Consider the following 19,650-nt stretch of genomic DNA (forward strand, 5'->3'; position numbering starts at 1 on the left):
ACACCATATAGAATCCAACTGAGGCGGGAGGGCGGGGGGCTCTGGAGGAGGACGAAGAACTGAGGGGCAAAATGAAAACAAGTCCAAAGAATAAGTCTAGGGGGGAGTGGAGAGTGGGAGGAGCCAGGGGGAAGCCAGGAGTAGGAGGAGCCAGATGGTACTCCAGAGGCCAGCCAGGACGAGGCCCCATGGTGGAGTCGCAGGTGGGAGGAGCCGTGGTGGAGTCGACTTGATGGCAGACAACACACTGGGGATGACCAACGGAGATGCAGCTGAAGATGGAGATCCAGATGGAGCCGATGAGCTGAAGAGCCCACGTGCAGCCGATGGTCCTGGAGACCGAGGTGAAGCTGGGAATCCTGAGGACAGAGGTTGAGCCGGTGGGACCGAGGATAGAGGTGGAGCTGGGGGAAGGTGGAATCAGACGGGTCCATAGGTGTAGGCAGGTTGATGCATGACCAAGGCGGAGCTGGAGGGAGAAGGGAGCCTGGAGAAGCCGCTTGGCCGATGGATTCCGGTGGAGCCAAGGTGAAGCCGAAGTGTCGACGGACCAAGGTGGAGCAGAGGGCACAGAGGCTGGAGGTGGAGGTGGGATTCACTTTGTGAGATGGAGCTGTTGGCCTGAACACACTTGACATCTTGCATGTGGACGATGTAGAAGGGCTGAAGGACAGCAGTGATGGTGGGGCTGAGGAACTGGATGAACAAGGAGGCGGGAGAGGGAGGCTGGGCGGGAATTCAGGAAATATAAGGGACACTGGAGATACAAGCGCTGTAGATACAGGAGACTCTGGAGATACAGGGGAGTTGGAAATCACCTCTCCGAAAAAGTCTATCAAGTCCATCTCAAACAAATACTCAAAATATAAATAATCAAAATATTTGCCAGAGCTCAACATACACATTTCCACAGCCCTCGAGCTCCACAAGCACTCCCTCAACGATCCGTGGTGTTGCCGGGTCGCGCACCTGATCAGACTCTGTCAGTGGTCTGTACTCCAAGGCGATGAAACACTCTGTCCTTATCCTCAGTACAGACTCGTCTCTCGCGGGTGGCCGGTCTCCACAGTCTGCAGTGGGCTCAAACAACATCTCTGTCACGTCGTTCGCTGGTCGTGGTTGGCTGGTGGAGTGGGGCTGGGGCGAAGTCATCATCTGCGGGTCCGATGGTGAGTGGTGAGTTGTTACACAACAGCACCCACTCCACGAATGTGGCGAAATCCTCACAAGGACCACTCCCTGGGATGCAGAGCGAGCGGTCGAGATAGTGTGTTTGGCACGCCAAATCCAAAAAATCCCTGGTGTGTGATTCCAGGGAGCGGTCCCTCTGCTCCAGGCATAGCAGGGCAACTGCAGAAATGTCCATTGAGATGGAGGAGGGAAAAAATAAAAATAAGGAAAAATGCCGCAAAAAACTGTTGGGTCCATTCTTCTGTTACATAACGTGGTATAGTGAAAGGCTATATACTTTTACACAAGTTAACATCAATGAGAACGGACAAACAATGATGGAGTACACGAGGACTACATACATGAAGCAAACAAAGGAACTTAACAAGGACACAGGTGAAGGAAATGACTAATCAAACCGAATGGGGAAAACTAGGTCAAATCCAAGAAATACAAAACAGTAGACATGTGACAAAAACAGTTTTGTTTTTTAACATAAAGGCTACTTGTCCGTCAGCCTGATTAAGTTTGCACTGATATTTCTCTTTTAAGTGTTTCTGTTGGCTGTATATAAATGTATTCATCTGTTTAGAATTTATATTTATGCACTACTTTTTAAATTACTTTTAATTTCATTTTTTTTAACAAAAGGCTGATCATAATCATAAACCTGATCATAAACCTTCTTTTTCCAGTGATATTACTCTAACCTTTTCTCTTTTGTAATGTACAGTATTTCTTCAAATCTCCTTCTTGCTCACACTCTCCTCCCCCATCATGAGTGGACACGCCCCCTACTGCTACAAGTTTATTGGCTACAAGTGTGTTGTGGTTCTTGGTCTGATCCACTTTCAACAGTGTTTCTCAGAAATCACTTACTGCACCTTTAATGAACCTGAATGATAAATTGATCAGATTATCTCTCATGCTCATGAGTTCATTTTATTGTTATTCTGGCTGGAATGTTGAAAATATTTTGTTTAAGGTTCCTGAGGACAGACAAACGGCACACTCCTTTACATCCCTTTATTGTTATTTCAATATTGTTTTGTAAGGTTCCACCCACTAGCCCAACGACGGCATCTAGTGGTCTGGTCGAAGGTATTTCGCGTGTACGTCCTCTGGCACTTCTGTAAAATTCATCTTAATTTAATACAACTTTGGTTTCTAATTCAATTCTGACTTTGTGAATAATTTAATCTGACTCCAATTAGAAATGACTCTTATTTTCACAATTTTTCTGATGTAATAGCTGATCATAAGATTAGTTGTGCTTTAATTTAGATCTTTGATCGTTCTGGATATCTCATAATTTCAGTTATTCGTTCATTACGGACCCATCATCGCTTAGAGAATTTCACATCGGCCGACTGCGTTCTCACGGACATAAATTCGCCAGTTTATGATTCTTAGTCAGAGGGTGCAGAGTTTACTAATGTATTTGAGTCGAACCGCCACATGCTTCATACAAAAATACAGTTTTCTTAGTCACGATACTGCAACTTGCTAATTCAATAACAGACAAACTCAAAAAGTCCCATGATGTAACAAAAAGTCCTATGATGTAACAGATTTTGTTTTCTTTATTCTTGTCTGTTCTATTGATGTGGGAGTGAAACCATCTTACCAGTCACACCAGAAGTATTTACATTGAGGTCACTTAAAACAGGTAACAGATTTGTGAGACTTGAATGGCCTGAGGGGAAGGAGAGGGTGTGAGGAGTCAGGAACTCAGCATAGGGGGGGAAGAGAGAAGGTCGAGCCAGGTGTTGTCCTGCACTCTTTCTCGCAGATCCTTTCTTCAGATTAGAGTTTTATTGTTTTATTACAGGATAGGAATCTTGAATTCAGTCTTGGTAAAATCCATCCTTACAGTTTTAATTTTGTTATTCTCTTCCAGTCTTTCTGGATGTAATCTCACTGGTCAGTGTTGTGAGAGTTTGTCATCAGCACTACAGTCCTCAAAATGTGTCCTGAGAGAGCTGGACCTGAGTAACAATGACCTGCAGGATTCAGCAGTGAAGCTGCTCTCTGATGGATTGAAGAGTTCAAACTGTCAGCTGCAGATACTGAGGTATTTAAGAACATATATGATATAATTTACAGTCCAATGGTCATAATGTTGATGTGTATTTGAAGTTAATCTGACAGTTAATGTGTGTATTCTGCTCTCTTTCAGTCTTGCTGGCTGTAATCTCACTGTTCTTTGCTGTGGGATTTTGTCATCAGCTCTTCAATCCTTAAACTGTGTCCTGAAAGCACTGGACCTGAGTAACAATGACCTGCAGGATTCAGGAGTGAAGCTGCTCTCTGATGGACTGAAGAGTCCAAACTGTCAGCTGCAGATACTGAGGCATTTAAGAACATATTTGAAAATTTACAGTCAGATGGCCATAATGTTGATGTGTGTTTGTAGATGTTCTGACTGTTGATGTGTATTCTGCCCTCAGTCTTGCTGGCTGTAATCTCACTGTTCAGTGTTGTGAGAGTTTGTCATCAGCACTTAAATCTTCAAACTGTGTCCTGAGAGAGCTGGACCTGAGTAACAATGACCTGCAGGATTCAGGAGTGAAGCTTCTATCTGATGGACTGAAGAGTCAGCTGCAGATACTGAGGTAATTTAGGGAGATTTTAACTTGTCTGTGTATGTTGAAAATAAAAGCATACAAATACACAGCTGCAAGATAAAGCCCATTATTAAAATCAAATTCATATTTAATTTTGTCATGTGTGGCATTGAATGTATGATACGCACAAACAGCAATATAGAGCTATTAAAGTTAATGTGTTTAACGCCATTTATTTAAAAGATTTAATTATTTTGAATTAAAACATTTATTTCATTAGAAATTACAACAGTTTCAGTATTCAGTTCAGTGTGATTTTTCTTGAAACCGAGCTGATATGAGCACAGTGTGTGATATTGACAAAGATAATATTTCAATATTTTCTGTGATTTTGTTGATAAATGATAATTATATGATATCTGCTGAGTGTGTTTTTGGGCTGGTATCTTGGCTGGTTTAGGCCTGTCATGGAGAGCTGACTCCCAAAGATTTTCATGTTCTACATATTCTGTGCATTCATCATTAAAGGACAATATTTACCCCCTTAAATAGATTTCCAAGGGCATTTTTAATTTTACAGCGTTTCTAACATTATTAGAAGTGTGCATCATCTTTTATGTCAAATTCTTAAATAAATTCAAATAGATTTCAAATTCTCCGCTCTTCGGAAGCTGGCCTTTTAATCGTTCCACATACCCGTTTAAAATCTATGGGTGATAGGGCGTTTTCTTCAGTCGCTCCAAGACTTTGGAATTCCTTGCCTGCTCGGATTAGGCAAACATAATCCCTTAGTGTTTTTAAATCTTCCCTTAAAGCTTATTTCTTTAGGGTAGCTTTTACTTGATTATATTGAAATTGAAATTGTTAAATTTTTCATTTACTTGTTTTTGATAGTATGATCTTATTTGGTGTGGTTTTTTTTATATATATCTCTTATTTTAAAGTATTGTTTGTATAATTGTATGTTTTCTTTTTTCTTCTTCTGTGAAGCGCTTTGAGATGCTACTTTTTAAAGGCGCTATAGAAAATAAAGTTTATTATTATTATTATTATTATTATTATTATAAATTCACACTATGAATAATATTCACTCAACTGTTGAGTGTTGATTTGTGTTTTTGTAGATGATGACGCTGTTTTGATCCATCTACCATCTGTAGGTTGTCTGGCTGTATGGTGACAGAGGAAGGCTGTGGTTTTGTGTCTTCAGCTCTGAGTTCAAACTCCTCACACCTGAAAGAGCTGGATCTGAGCTACAATCACTCAGGAGATTCAGGATTCAAACTGCTCTCGGACAAAGTGAAGATACTCAAGTATGTCAAACACTGATACTGGCATACTGAACATGTGTGTGCATGATGCATATCTAGATTAATGTGTGTTTGTGTGTTTATAGTGTGGATCATGGAGGAGCAATCAGGATCACAGCAGGACCACGAAAGTGTAAGACTGCAAACACACACACACACACACACACCCATCTAGTGACTGTAGTTTTGTTGTTATAAATCAGTGGTTCTCAACCTTTTTTACTCCAAGTTTTACTCCTTCCCCAAAATCCATAGTGCCAGACCCCCTAAGATGCTTGACTTATACAAAAAGAATACAAAAAGATACAAAAAGAAGTGCAAAGTGTCTTTTTATTAACAAAAACATATTACTTTTCTACTGCATGTTGTTTTTAAACTGAACAAATTAAAGATAGATTTAAACCTTCAGTATTCCTTTTGCAAACATACTTTGCAAATTAAAGCTCTACTTTATAACTTCTTAAAAGAACTTGCTCTGCGCGATTATAACTTTTTTAAAAACTTTTTTTGCTACATACATAATTACTAAATTCAAGGTCCTGAAAAGTAGTAAAGACATTGATAAAATAGTCCACATGACTGCAGTAGTTCAACCTTAATGTTATGAAGTGACAAGAATACTTTTTGTGCACAAAAACAAAACAGAAATTACGGGCCCTATTTTAACAATCTAAGCGCATGGTCAAAAGTGCATGGTGCAAGTGCACTTAGGGCATGTCTGAATCCACTTTTGCTAGTTTAACAATGGGAAAAATGGTCGGTGCGCCCGACGCATGGTCTAAAAGGGTTGTCCCTATTCTCTTAATGAGTAATGGGTGTGTTTTTGGGCATAAAGTGCAATAAACCAATCAGATTCTCATCTCCCATTCCCATTAAAAGCCAGTTGCACTCGCACCATGGCAGATTGCTATTTACATGGAAGAATTTGCAAGCGGAAAAACTGAATGCTTCTCTAGCGAGGAAACGGATCTGCTTGTACACGAGGTCAAAGCGCGCGAGCAGACCACGGGACAAGCCAAATTCCACCAAAGCATTTTTATCTTTATGCACACAATAATAATTTACATTATTACTTTTACATAACTTTTACATTGTATTCCTTTTATTTTTAATATTTGGCATGTTTGTGTACTCCTGCCTGTCCCTGTGTGTGTAATAAGCAGAGTGTATGCGCATTGTGTACTCGCATATAGGCGCACATTACTAACATGCTCTTTAACCCTCTGGAGACTGAGGATTTTTGGGGCCCTGGAGAAGTTTTGACATGCCATGACATTTGTGCTTTTTTCAGTTGTTCATAAACATATTGATGGCAAAAGTGTCATTACACTGTGTTCAGCACAAACTAGGCTACCATAATATGTGAGCAACAAGTATGTACATGTTTGTATTTTTGAGGGAATAACGTTTATGAAAAAACAAAAAACGAGTCACTGAAATACGGCCACAAAACAAATACTAAATATGTGTTCACAATTCTGGGTATTGCAGGTTGTAGACTAGAGTTTTTGCTTCAAAACGACGTAAAAATTATCCTGCTTACTCGTTCATATAAAACAATATAATGATTTAAATTTTGTAAGACACTTTTTTGTCAAGTAAGACAGTATGTGAGGAGGCATGAATAATCCTGAATAATGCCGTGATTTACAACTGAGAAGACAAAGACCCGCATAATGACCTGTATAATGAGCCCTTTTAGTCAGGTAGGCTATGTGAGAGGAAACTGAAGTACAAAGTATTATTTTTTTTTTTTTTAGTTTATTCAGAATATAGTTGACAATATAAATGAGACACATTTTGAATAAATGAGGGCACATTTTGAGTATACAGTTTTACCTGGAAATAAATACTATTCAAAGTGAACATCACTTAACTGGCATTCCAAGGTGTTTGGTGTTTCTTTGCACTGGAGAAAGAAAAAAAAAAAAAACCTTTCCTGCTTCCAGTTAGTGATCTCACCATTATATTCATTCATAATGTCCAGTATGGGCCAATATCTGGTCACTATCATTCTCAAATCTGTGAGATAAAAGAAAAAACCCTCTGTGAGCATGCTAATAACAGGATCATATCAGCTATTGTATTAACGTTAATATAATGTCCACTCTTAACAGAAAACATGATTTTTGTGATCTTATGCATGCATGTATTATTGCACATCATGTGAAGAATATTTTGTATAGGTCTATATTTTAAATTACAGTACAAGTCAAAAGATTGGACGCATTACTATTTATAATGTTTTTGAAAGAAGTGTCATGCTCATCAAGTCTGCATTTATTTGATCAAAAATACAGAAAAAAACAGCAATACTGTGAAATATTATTACAATTTAAAATGATGGTTTTCTATTTTAATATATTCTAAAAAATAATGTATTTCTGTGATACAAAGCGTCTAAACATTCATATTACATCATGGCATCATTTATATAGGCTATTATATTTGGTATATTATAGAGCCTAAATGTTAATGTGCAGTTTAATACATTGCTAACACATTTTATTTTAGTATTTATTACGTATTTCAGTCGATTTCACTCATCTCAGTATAGCAATACAGTTTGGGAATAGCCATGGCAATTTACTAATGTAAGTTATGTAATGTAATGTAGTAAACGAAACAGCTTGTCGATCTGCCCCATTAATTCACACTGAGACACACAAAACTTGCAGGATTCATATTCAAACAGTCTTTTTGTGGTTTAATATTCACAGACACTATATCGCTATTAGAATAAAGAACTTAAGAATTAAAAAAAACTTACCATTCACAATCATCTTGATCTAGTTGATCCTCGAAATGAAAGTGAAACCAGTCATGCTCATCCTCTGAGACAAATCCTTTTAAAATTATTCCTCACAGTATCTCAAAACAATGAAAAGTACATGAAACTGACTAAGCTTGATGCATTTTTCCGAGCTGATGCGCCACGGGCATTCACTCTCTGTTGCATGTATCGCCTCTTTTGTGTCTGAATAGTGCGTGCTCCATGGGCGTCGCCGCATTAGTAGATAATGAGCTGACTCGCGAACGTCTGACATGTCTCTCTTTTCATACAGATTACATAAACAGAGAATATTTGTTTTCGATTTGACTTACATGATTTAAAGCCTGACATTTCAACATTAGTTTAGACATATGTCTAATTTTTGTGTGATTAGTATTCACTAAGTTACAGTTCATTTTCTGAGGACTATCAGAATAGACTTCATTGAGAGAGAGACCGTGGCTCCCGCATCATGTTAGTTTTCTTTATTTTGCAAAAAAGCACAATATTTTGTTTTTACTCTGAGTGTACACAAATAAAAGAAGACATTTCACAGATTAGAATGTTGTATAACTCTTAATTGTATGTCCAAAATTGACGGAGTATTTTGAGTCTCTTTCACACTGATAAGACAAAAAGCAAGGAGGTATCGCCGGCGCGACCGCCGACTCCAGAGTGTTAAATAACAAAACAAATATAGCTGCATTGACTTTAGACCAGGCTTCAGCTGGTCAGTGGCGCAGTCTATTTCAGTTGCCTCAAAATAGCAATGCGCCAACAATGCGCCTGAACACACTTCATTTTCAGACCAGGCCATGGCCGCACAAATGGGCACAAATGCATTTGTTATTTAAACAACATGGCACAGGATGTGAAAATGATAACTGCGTTGGGCTGAAACTAGCAAAAAAACACTTGTATCACGTCTGGGGCCACATTGCACCAGGTGTATGATAGGGCCCTACAACTTTATTCAACAATTTCTTCTCTTCCCTGTCATTCTCCTACGCTATGCTGAGTAATTAATGACAGAAATTGTGCACTTACAAACAGTATGTGCACTTACGTGTACTTGCAGTGTACTTACCTAAGAAAGTACTGGGTAATATAAGGTAACTACATGGGCTAAGGTTAGGTTTAGGGTTAGGTTCAGGGTTAGTACCTAGTTATTACCCAGTTATTGCAATTACTATAATAAGTACATAGTATTTACATGGGGAACAGGACTGTAAAATAAATGATACCAAAATTTAATTTTTGGGTGAACTAACCCTTTATACCTGCATATATAGCAACTATACAGATCCATTCAGAATGACTAAACACAGAAAAATACAAATGAAAAATAAAAACATTCTGAATGTGTCGAAAGGCATCATTCTCAAGGTGGGTCAACATCATCAGTGAACAGTTCCTCTGTCAAAGCGAGTGTTCATGTCTGTGTTTGGAGCGTCTGATGCCCATATGTACAACGCTGACCCTCACAAACTCCCCGAAAACTTTACTAGCGCGGCACTTGTTTGCTTTATCCAACCGAAAGATTTAGCTTGCATACAGCAGTTGAAAATGCAACCGTTCAGTCTGCATCTCACACAGTACAATGAGAAATGGCTTGGGCTGATCCAAAACAATCAGTCACAGAATACAAGAGAGGTCATGCTTTGTTCATTTTCATTTTAATGCATTAATAATGAAATGAATTATAGGAATATATCTAAATTCATTTTAAATCATTTCACAGCCCCCAGTTGAGAACCAGTGTTATAGATGTTTCTCTGTTCTTGTATTCAGATGCCTGTGATATCGCACTGGATCCAAACACAGCAAATACTCTTCTCATTCTGTCTGAGGAGAATAGGAAGGTGACATGTGTGGAAGAGCATAAGCCGTGTCCTGATCATCCAGAGAGATTTGATGTGTATCATCAGGTTCTGTGTGGAAAGATTCTGACAGGACGTTGTTACTGGGAGGCTGAATGGAGCGGATGTGCTGAAATATCTGTGACATATAAAGGAATCAGCAGGAAAGGACGGAGTGATGACTGTGTGTTTGGATTCAATGACAAATCCTGGAGTCTGTTCTGCTCTGATAACAGATTCACTGTCCGTCACAATAATAACTTCACTAATATACCTGCCGTCCGTTCATTCTCTAATAGAGCAGGAGTGTATGTGAACGTGTTGGCCGGCACTCTGTCCTTCTACAGCGTCTCTGACACACACACACTCACACATTTACACACATTCAACACCACATTCACTGAACCCCTCTATGCTGGATTTAGGGTTTATAATGATTCTTCAGTGTCTCTGTGTCAGATTAAATAACACACACACACGTAAATCCTCTTTCTAACATCCACATAGCCACAGAGTCATCAAACCTCACATAATTACATTTGTATTAATTCCTTTTTAATTAATGTTTTTCATTAACATCTAGAAAAAGTTATTAATCACACATACTGTTCTGAATCTTTAATACGTTTCTAATAATATTTATGTTTATAAAATTGCTATAATATAATATGTATATTGTAAACTGGTTATGAAATTTAATAACAGTACATTTGCGATTGATTTAATCATGAAGTGGTTTGAATGATTTGTCTGCGCTGATTTAGCAGCGATTCACTAAATTAATTCTGCAGATCAGGTGATGGTACACTCACAGTATTGCTGCTGAACATAGTTTATCACAGTGTAATTCCAGTTAGGGATGTGCATCTCCATAACTGAGGCCGATGCGATACTGTCACAGTTTGAGGCTGAGGATGAAGCGCATGACGAAGGAAATCTTCTAAGAGATCTTTTAATTTAATAAACAACACAAACAGGAGGATAACCAGGAGAAAATAGCAACCAAAAACATCATTATACAACATCAACGCAAGACAAGGAACAGACAGAAAGTAAGGGCTTATATACAAAGAAAAACAGGAGTTAACAAGGCTAATTAAGACACACCCGAACTGAAAACACTAATCAAATTAAATCTGTAACTATGACAATAAACGAGTGGCGGGAAAAACTGAACAAAGGAGAACGTGTCAAAAAACAAACAGAGAGTCCAAACATGTGGCAGATACGCATCTCGATGCATAGCCAATGATACAATACATTAAAGATACATATGAAGCAGCTACAGATGCAATGCAATACGATTCACACCTATTACGACGCAGTTCTATTTGATTCAATGCAATACGAGGCAATGGGAAAAAATATGATGCTATGCAGTTCAATATGTAGGGCTCTATGAAATACTTTTATTTTTTCTCAAATTCCATTTTATTTCATTTTTTTATTTTTCACCAAATTCTGTTTTCTATTTTCATTTTTCAGGATTCCATTTTAATGGTTTAATCAAAAGCATGTCTAATTAAATGAATTAATAAAAAGCAACTTTATTAATTTGTTTAAAATTGCCCCACCCCCCAGAAATTCTGTGCTGTGTATGGCATAAAACATTCATTTATTTTTAATCAAATGAAATTTAAATAAAGTGCTGTACAACAGGTTTACTGTTGAAATTAAAACATGGATGAAAAATTGTGTTTTTATTCCTTCAAAAATAAAGTCTTAATAATTATTGTGTTGTTATTAGTAGAAGTAGTATTATAAGACATACATTATTCCGCGTATACAGTAAATTTTGTTTTAATGAACGGATTCCGCGATTCTGTCTGTGTTTTCTGCATCACGAAAAATCATAGTGTCACATGTATGTTTTGTTTAGTTCACTTTCTGTCTATTAGTCCTCATTTGTTACCATTATGTCTGATTACATTAATCCATGCCCAGGTGTTCCCATTTAGTTCCCTCATCTACTCTGTATTTATTCTCCCTGTTCAGTTCAGTCCCTTGTCGGTTATTGTTTGTGTATGCTCGTGTTTGTGTGTTACTCGCTGTTACGTTTCCGCCTGCTTATTGTATTAAACTTGGTTTATTGTGATTCAGCCTTCGTCTGCGTTCGTCCTGTGACACATAGGGCCCTAAATATGGTACAGGTAGTTCGCTTTTATTTCTTTGGTTTAGACAGACAGCAAATCATAAATTAACTTACACGCCTTCTGACTTCACAAACAGGCCTTTGTAGTGCCATGTTAATCTATATTCTATGTGACTGTCAGGACATGCCTCGGTCTCCATAGTGTTGTGTAGCGCATCTACTAATAATGATATAGGCCTATAAATAAATCATTTTTTACCAATGCAAATATGTTAGAAACGATGCATCGTGATACAAATGCCATGTTGTATCCGATGCACACTTTTTTAAAACAGTGCATTGCATCGTTAACTTTTATGCCGATGCACCCATGCGAATCAGTGAATCTTACCATCCCTAATCACAGGAGCTTCAAAACTCAATCTGCTGCCATGATTGTTATGTTTTTCACTATCATAACATGTAGAAAACACTTGGGGTAAACCACATTCAAATAACACAGCCAACATTCAGGGATACTATACTTCTTCCGAATTTATTTTAAGGAACACAACAACTAATATTTACAAGTGGCAGTGCCACCTGCAGGCACAATGGGGGAATAACAGTATTACATACATAACATTTCCCCCACTCTTAATCAAGAAACAAAGAAAACAATGCATTCTCAGAAACACAAAAATTATGCATTTATTTATTCTGCTCTAAAGGAAGAGGGTCTTGCCTCAAGCCAGTTCGGGGATTATTCTGATTACTCTGGCCGGATAGCGAATGACCTGCACTGATGGAAATGGAATGTTGAGTTTGCCATGGTTTGTCTCTACTGATGTGTCACATCACTGGTGTCAGGTGGTTGTGTCATCTGAGTTTTAGCTGTTTGATTCGGAATGGACAAGAGTTGATCAGCATGACGTCTCCATTCCTCAGAAGCTCCTACATCCACAGTATAAGATACTGGACCACTTTGAGCCATCACCATACCTGATGTCCATCTTTCTCTCCTTCTGTAATCACAAGCCAGCACAGCATCATATATGGGGCAGAACAGATATGTTTCACATGGTTGGCCTTTAGCAAAGTTACAAATTGTGGTCCATAATCACTCATAAGGACTTCAACCACAACTAGGTACATGTGACCCTCACATGGCCCAGCAATATCTACATATATGTGCTCCCATGGTTTGCTTGGCCACTCCCATGGGTGGAGGGGTGCTTGGGATGGCATTTTCTGTATTTGTTAACATGACTGACATTTTCACTTGCAGTTATGCAATGTTAGCATCAAGACCTGGCCACTACACATAACTGCGAGCAATGGCTTTCGTTTGGACAATTCCTGGATGGCCAGTGTGCAGTTCCTCCAGTACTCTTTTCCGCAGCTTGTGGGGAACAATGACTCTCATTCCCTGCATTAGGCACCCGCGTGGGACAGACAGCTCATTGCATCTGGAGATGAAAGGTGAGAATTCATTGTTACCAGTCAGGTTGACAGCCTGAGTCCCCTTTTATGACTACTTCAGTGACTGTAGACAAGGTTGAGTCACTCATAGACTCACGTCGTATATCAGTGGCACTGACAGGGAGTTTCTCCATCTGTCCGAGGTAAAACAGTTCTACAGCATCCTTTTTCTCTCTGTGCTCTACTTGTAACGGCAGAAGGGAAAGACCATGGGCATTTGCGTGATGTTCAGCACTTTTGTACTCGACAGTATAGTTGTGCGCAGACAAAAGTAATGTCTACCTTTGCATCCGTGCTGCCGCCATAGACGGAATTCTGTTTTGCAGTCCAAAGATCATATCGAGGGGGCGATGATCTATGAAAAGAGCTACTGGTGGAATTTCCTGACTCCGAACAATATGGCCAAAGCCTTGCGCTCAATCTGCACATAATTCTGGGTAACACTTTACAATAAGGTTCATTAGTTAACATTAGATAACTACATTAGTTAACATGAACTAATAATGAACTGCACATCTGCAGCATTTATTAATCTTTGTTAATGGTAATTTCAGTGTTTACTAATACATTATTAAAATCTATTTAACATTAGTTAATGCCCTGTGAATTAACATGAACAAACAATGAACAACTGTATTTTCATTAACTAACGTTAACGAAGATTAGTAAATACAGTAACAAATGTATTGCTCATGGTTAGTTATGTTAGTTATGTTAATATTAAAACTAATGTTTAACTAATGAACCTTATTGTAAAGTGTTACCTAATTCTGTTCTGCGTTGCTAAGTGTGCACAATGCAAAGGCTATTGGCTTTTCTTTACCGCTGGGTAACATGTTGGAAATGACGGCAACAATGCCATAAGGTGATGCATCGCATGCTAGCCGAATGGCATTCTGAGGGTCATAGTGTGTCGAAACATTTTGTGACACCAGTTGTTCTTTTGCCTTTTTGAATGCAGCATCACACTCTGCAGACCACCGTCAGTGTTTACCTTTACACAGCAGTGCGTTCAGAGGGTTCACTATGGTTGCCAGATTGGGTATGAATCTCCCGTAATTGTTTAACAGACCAAGAAATGATCTCAGTTGTGTGATATTTGATGGAGTTGGTGCATTGACAATTGCACTTACTTTTTGAGGTGACGTGTGCAAACCTTCAGCATCAATTATGTGACCCGGGTGTTCCAGTGAGTCCTTGAAGAAGTCACATTTCCCTTTTTCAGCATGCAAGCCAAACTGCTCCAGTCGTCCAAGGACTGCATCCAGGTTTTCCAGGTGTTCAGCTTCAGAATGTCATACATGTAACAATGGACATTAGGCAGACCTTGTAATATTTGGTCCATAGCTCGCTGGAATATGGCTGGCACCGAAGCGATCCCGAACGTAAGGCGATTGTACTGGAATAGCCCTTTCTGTGTGGAAATTGTGAGGAACTTCCTGGGCTCCTCCTCGACCCTCATTTGAAGGTAAGCATGTGACAAGTCCAATTTTGCTGAAACATTGTCCTCCCACTAATGAAGTGAACAGGTCCTCAATGCACTGTAATGGATAGTGTTCAATGTGTAAGACAGGGTTTACTGTCACCTTAAAGTCACCACAGATGCACACTGCTCCATTTTTCTTTACAACAGGGACTATTGGAGCAGCCCATTCACTGTACTGTACTGGTGACAATACTCCCATTTCAGTGAGACAGTTCAGCTCTGCTTCGACTTTTGGACGAACAGCATACGGAACGACTGTGGGCTGGCAAAACTTAGGTTTGTGTTCAAATTTCAATGTTATTTTAGCTTTGATGCTCTTCATGTCCCCCAACTGTTTAGAGAAAACAGCAGAATGTTTCTGCAGCACAGCTTCTAGTGTCTTCAATTTGACTGTTTTTATTTCTTTCCAGCTCAGTTTGTTCTGACGTAACCACTCTCTACCATAGAGTGGTGGATAGTCCACCTGCACAACATACAATGGAAGAACAGCTGTCTGCTTACCCATTTTCACATGTACATCAATTACACCTTCAGGACGCAATGCTTGTCCAGTGTATGTTCGAAGAACAATGTCCATTGAGCATAGGGGCAGGTGTTTCAATATTCGATCATAAGTCTCTGTTGAAATCAATGACACTGCCGCGCCCGTGTCCAGTTCCATTTCCAGTGGCATACTTTCAATTTCTGGTTTCACAATGATACTGGACTTTTCTCCTGGCTGTGACAGTTTACACAGAGCTAAATCAGAGCGTGTCATCATCATTGGACACTGCATCAGCATATAAGTATATATAAGTGGTCCACGGTTCAACGTTTTCATCAAAAGCTTCCATGTGGCCAATAGTAACAGCCATCCTAGCTCACCAAACTCACTTTAGCTATGCAAATAAAATAAAATAAAGGTTGTAGTACACCTAACTACTCACAATTCACTGTGGTAGCGTCATGGTAAGTTAATCCACCTCGTCACCAATTATGTTATGTTTTTCACTATCATAACATGTAGAAAACACTTGGGGTAAACCACATTCAAATAACACAGCCAACATTCAGGGATACTATACTTCTGGATTTATTTTAAAGAACACAACAACTAATAATTACAAATGGCAGTGCCACCTGCAGGCACAATGGGGCAATAGCAGTATTACATACATAATGATAACTAGAAAATCTTCATCAGCATCTCTTTTTTTTAAATAATTTTATTAGTTCTCCACGAGCCTCGGCTCTGACTGAAATATCTCTGTAATCATAAATGGATGCTGCTTTATTGGGACATTACTGTACTTTACATGACCTCCCCTACACCTATTTCTAACCGATAAACACTTTATGAACACTACTAAATACCCACTAGACACCTTTTTTCCACTTATTTCCAAATATTTTCTTAATTTTTATTTAAAATAAACGTCTCTCCAAACTGATATGCAATGGGAAAAGGTAGAAGAATGAGTTTGGATACAGGTGAGTCGTATCAAAAGCTCACGCCACCCGTCTTACTCTCCACACCACTGATCCTGTTATCAGACAGGTTTCTTTTGTATTTTCTTCAAAATATCATCTTTTGTGTTCAGCAGAAGAAATTCATACAGGTTTGGGACAATTTGAGGGTGAGTAAATGATGACAGAATTTTCATTTTTGCCTGAACTATCCCTTTAAGGTCATACTGGTCTAGCTGTAGGTGCTTTGAATATATGAGTGTCATATTTGATAAATACTATATTGCTGATTGAATCTCTTCACATACAGACTACAGTCAGGCTTTGTTTTGTAGATAATGTCAGTCTTACGTGTGCTGTGTGGCTTTAGTTTTATAAACTGAAGTTCAACATTAGTTGATTAGTTAGTGGTAACAGCATTAAAAATGTAATGGACAGTGATTACAGCATTGTAATATTTGCGTTTTGAGTTGTGATTTGTTCTTTATTTGATCTTTGTTCTTCTGCAAAGATGATTTTGAGTTGTATAGATTGTCCAACAACGATTAGTGACGTTGACTAGTTTATTCTAGATGTTTTCTTGTGTTATTTATTAACAGCCGAACACATTCACACAGGCGTCTTTGGTCGTGGCATCACAGTAATGATACAGAGTTGTTTATATTTTACAGACACTAATAGTGTCCATAGATTAAAATAAGATCCAGTAACTAAAATAATTATAATAAGATCAATTAGATTTCTGGAAGTTTGAAGAGCTGAATGTTTTAGGATTCTCACGCTTTTTATCCAATGAATTTACTATCAGTAATTTATTTACTGGATAAGTATTAAGAATGAAGATTTGAAAAAGAAACCTCATTTACTCTATTTTTAGATAAAAAATAAAATACTTTAGAGCTTGATGTTACTATATATATAATATATATATATATATATATATATATATATATATATATATGAATTATTCAAATGCCCATAGCATTTTAAGAAGTTATTAATTTCCAATCTAGAAATCACACTTTTAAATTATGAGGTTCCTCATATATTCAAGTTTTACAAGACATGGAAGAAAAAAAGCTTGTTTAATAATTTGGGATTTAAACACAAATACAGACACAAACACATGACTAGTGAAAATCTCATGAAAGACTGTGAAAATTGTTACTGCTTATGCAATCCCAGTGACAGCCTTTGCATGGTTCACATTCATGTAAAATTCATCTAAAAAATAAAATATTTACAACACATCTATATGAAAATAATCTTACAAATTTAAAATACATGGTCATACATAAAAAAAAAAAAAACTGAAAAATACTACTCACGTCATGTAGGATTTCTAATCAAGGTCATGTTGTACAATATATTGATCATCACATGCATAATCCATCCATCATCCTGTAATGATGGGTCGGCAGAGCGGGGATCCATTTGCAAGCTTTATTAAGAACAGTATTTACACAGGTAGACAAGGGCAAAGGCAGGAACATAAACAAGGACAGGCAATGGTCGAGGCAGGCGGCAGACAAACAGTATCAGGGTACAGGCAAGGATCAGGGCAGGCAGCAAGGGTCACAGAGAATAAACAATCCAACGGTACCAGGGTAAACAGTCCACAAGAAAACGCTCAGAGTTGATCACCGGGGCAAATCAAGACTTCGCAAAGGGTGTGTGTGTGTGTGTGTGTCTTAAATAGTCCAGGTAATGATCTGCAGGTGTGTGTGGCAATTGGTGATTGGTGCATGTGATTGGAAGGGAGGATTATGGGAAGTGGAGTCCAGGAACTGACAGGAACAGACAGTGATCGTGACACATCCCATATATTAGAATAATAATGCCTGCTGAATGAATAAGGGTTTTTAACTCATGTCTTCATGTATGTGTGCAATATTGGCCTCATATATGACATGAGAAATTCAAGGCTCCTCCATCAGAAGTGCTTCTGCAAACTAGGAAACTGTGAGGACGGGTAATGCAGGTACTGTAACACACACAGAGTTATAACAGCTTCATTCCTTCCAAAACAAACAGCTACAACAACAAAATAACAACAATTCTGGTAAATTAATAGCTGCAAACTAGTGATGGGCACTTTCGAAACACTGCTTCATGAAGCTTCGAAACCTTAGAAAACTTTTGTTTGATTCGAATCTTTTGTTTCGAATCATTGGTTCGAAGCGTGTTTCAAACTGCCAAAGTCACGTGATTTCAGTAAACGAGGCTTCGTCACGTCATAACTGTTTCAAAACGTTTTGAAATTTCAGTGGTTCACCGCTGATCTCCGTGAACCAATAGAGACACAGCGCATTTAGGCCACACCCACACCGGGGGGGAAAACAATCCAACCGTCTCCATTGAATTTGTATAGAGTACCTCAGGGATAACATGTTTTTGTAGGCAAAACCCGGAAGCGAGTTAGCATTTTAGGACTTCCGGTTCCATCGCCCCAAAGTCAATGGGTTTTTTGAATGGGTTTTTGCTAAATCGCCTGAAATAAGGTCTGTGGTTAACAAAGCCTCTAAATATTTTCACGTTCTGATCTATGACATAAAACACACCAGTTATAACCCGCTTGTGATTTTTTAAAACTTTATTGTGTCTTAAAAACGGCGGTTGCTAACAAATTGCTAAAAGTGACTACTTCCTTTGGCAGGGATTTTAGACATCATCATGACAAACATTTGGACAGGATTTCTCATGAAAAAGTGGATAAGTATTCATACACAGCGCAGATCATAATCAGCGAGCATGTTTTTAAATAAAGTTTATTTTTTAAAGTTTGAGGAAGCTTGGTGATGGTGACGTTGATCCGCAACCATGGTGTGCTGTAGTCCGTTTATAGCCTATTAGCTTTTTATATCTGACGACTTTATTTAGGCTTCAAAATGTATAAATGTTGTGTTAACTTGTAAAGATTATCTTGATAGACAAAACGTGTAAGTGTCATAACCCTTTGTTAAACACAGAGCTTATTTTTTGCGATTTTTCAAAAGTCTATGGGAAAAATGCATAGGCTTTCGATTGAGGGAACCAGTGCGCCGCTAACTTCCGGGTTGGCCTACAAAATCACGTCATCCCTGAGGCTGCGTGAGGCTGCCTCCTTGTCATTTCTGACTTATAACAAAAAACAGAACAATGCCTTAAAGCTGATTACGTTACCCTCCAGTGGGCGTAGTTCTCATAGTCATATGACCCGTTGTGCTCTGTCTCACTGCCTGTATCCACTTTATAGTCCTTAAACGCTCGTTTTTTGGGTCGACAGCTTATAAAAACTATTGGGATTTTTTTTTTAGCTTGTTTTCTGTACACCTTGTCGTATAGCAGCTTTTAGACATTGTTCTGTTTTTTTGTTATAAGTCAGAAATGACAAGGAGGCAGCCTCACGCAATACAAAGTCAACGGAGACGATTGGATTTTCAGATTATGACGCGTGTCGCTCTGTCTCTATGAATCATGCGAATTCACTGAGATCGCCCCCCAGCG

General features: G+C 38.5%; 1 protein-coding gene and 1 long non-coding RNA gene across 4 annotated transcripts in view; one reads left to right on the forward strand and one right to left on the reverse strand.

Annotated features, from left to right (window-relative positions):
- Positions 1-10,411, forward strand: part of LOC127502210 (NACHT, LRR and PYD domains-containing protein 12-like) — a 113,056-nt gene extending 102,645 nt beyond the window's left edge. For all 3 annotated transcript variants that reach the window (XM_051874914.1, XM_051874913.1, XM_051874915.1), the window contains exons 5-10: positions 3,071-3,244; positions 3,350-3,523; positions 3,621-3,785; positions 4,898-5,050; positions 5,134-5,180; positions 9,612-10,411. In XM_051874914.1, the coding sequence (XP_051730874.1) occupies positions 3,071-3,244; positions 3,350-3,523; positions 3,621-3,785; positions 4,898-5,050; positions 5,134-5,180; positions 9,612-10,147 (1,249 nt within the window). In that variant the 3' untranslated portion in view covers positions 10,148-10,411. The remainder of the gene's footprint in view (positions 1-3,070; positions 3,245-3,349; positions 3,524-3,620; positions 3,786-4,897; positions 5,051-5,133; positions 5,181-9,611) is intronic.
- The window catches only part of LOC127502252 (uncharacterized), a 265,865-nt gene that overhangs the window by 39,161 nt on the left and 207,054 nt on the right, over positions 1-19,650 (reverse strand). The gene's annotated exons all lie outside the window — the stretch shown is intronic.

This window comes from Ctenopharyngodon idella, chromosome 20 (genome assembly GCF_019924925.1).
Source record: "Ctenopharyngodon idella isolate HZGC_01 chromosome 20, HZGC01, whole genome shotgun sequence".
NCBI lineage: Eukaryota > Metazoa > Chordata > Actinopteri > Cypriniformes > Xenocyprididae > Ctenopharyngodon > Ctenopharyngodon idella.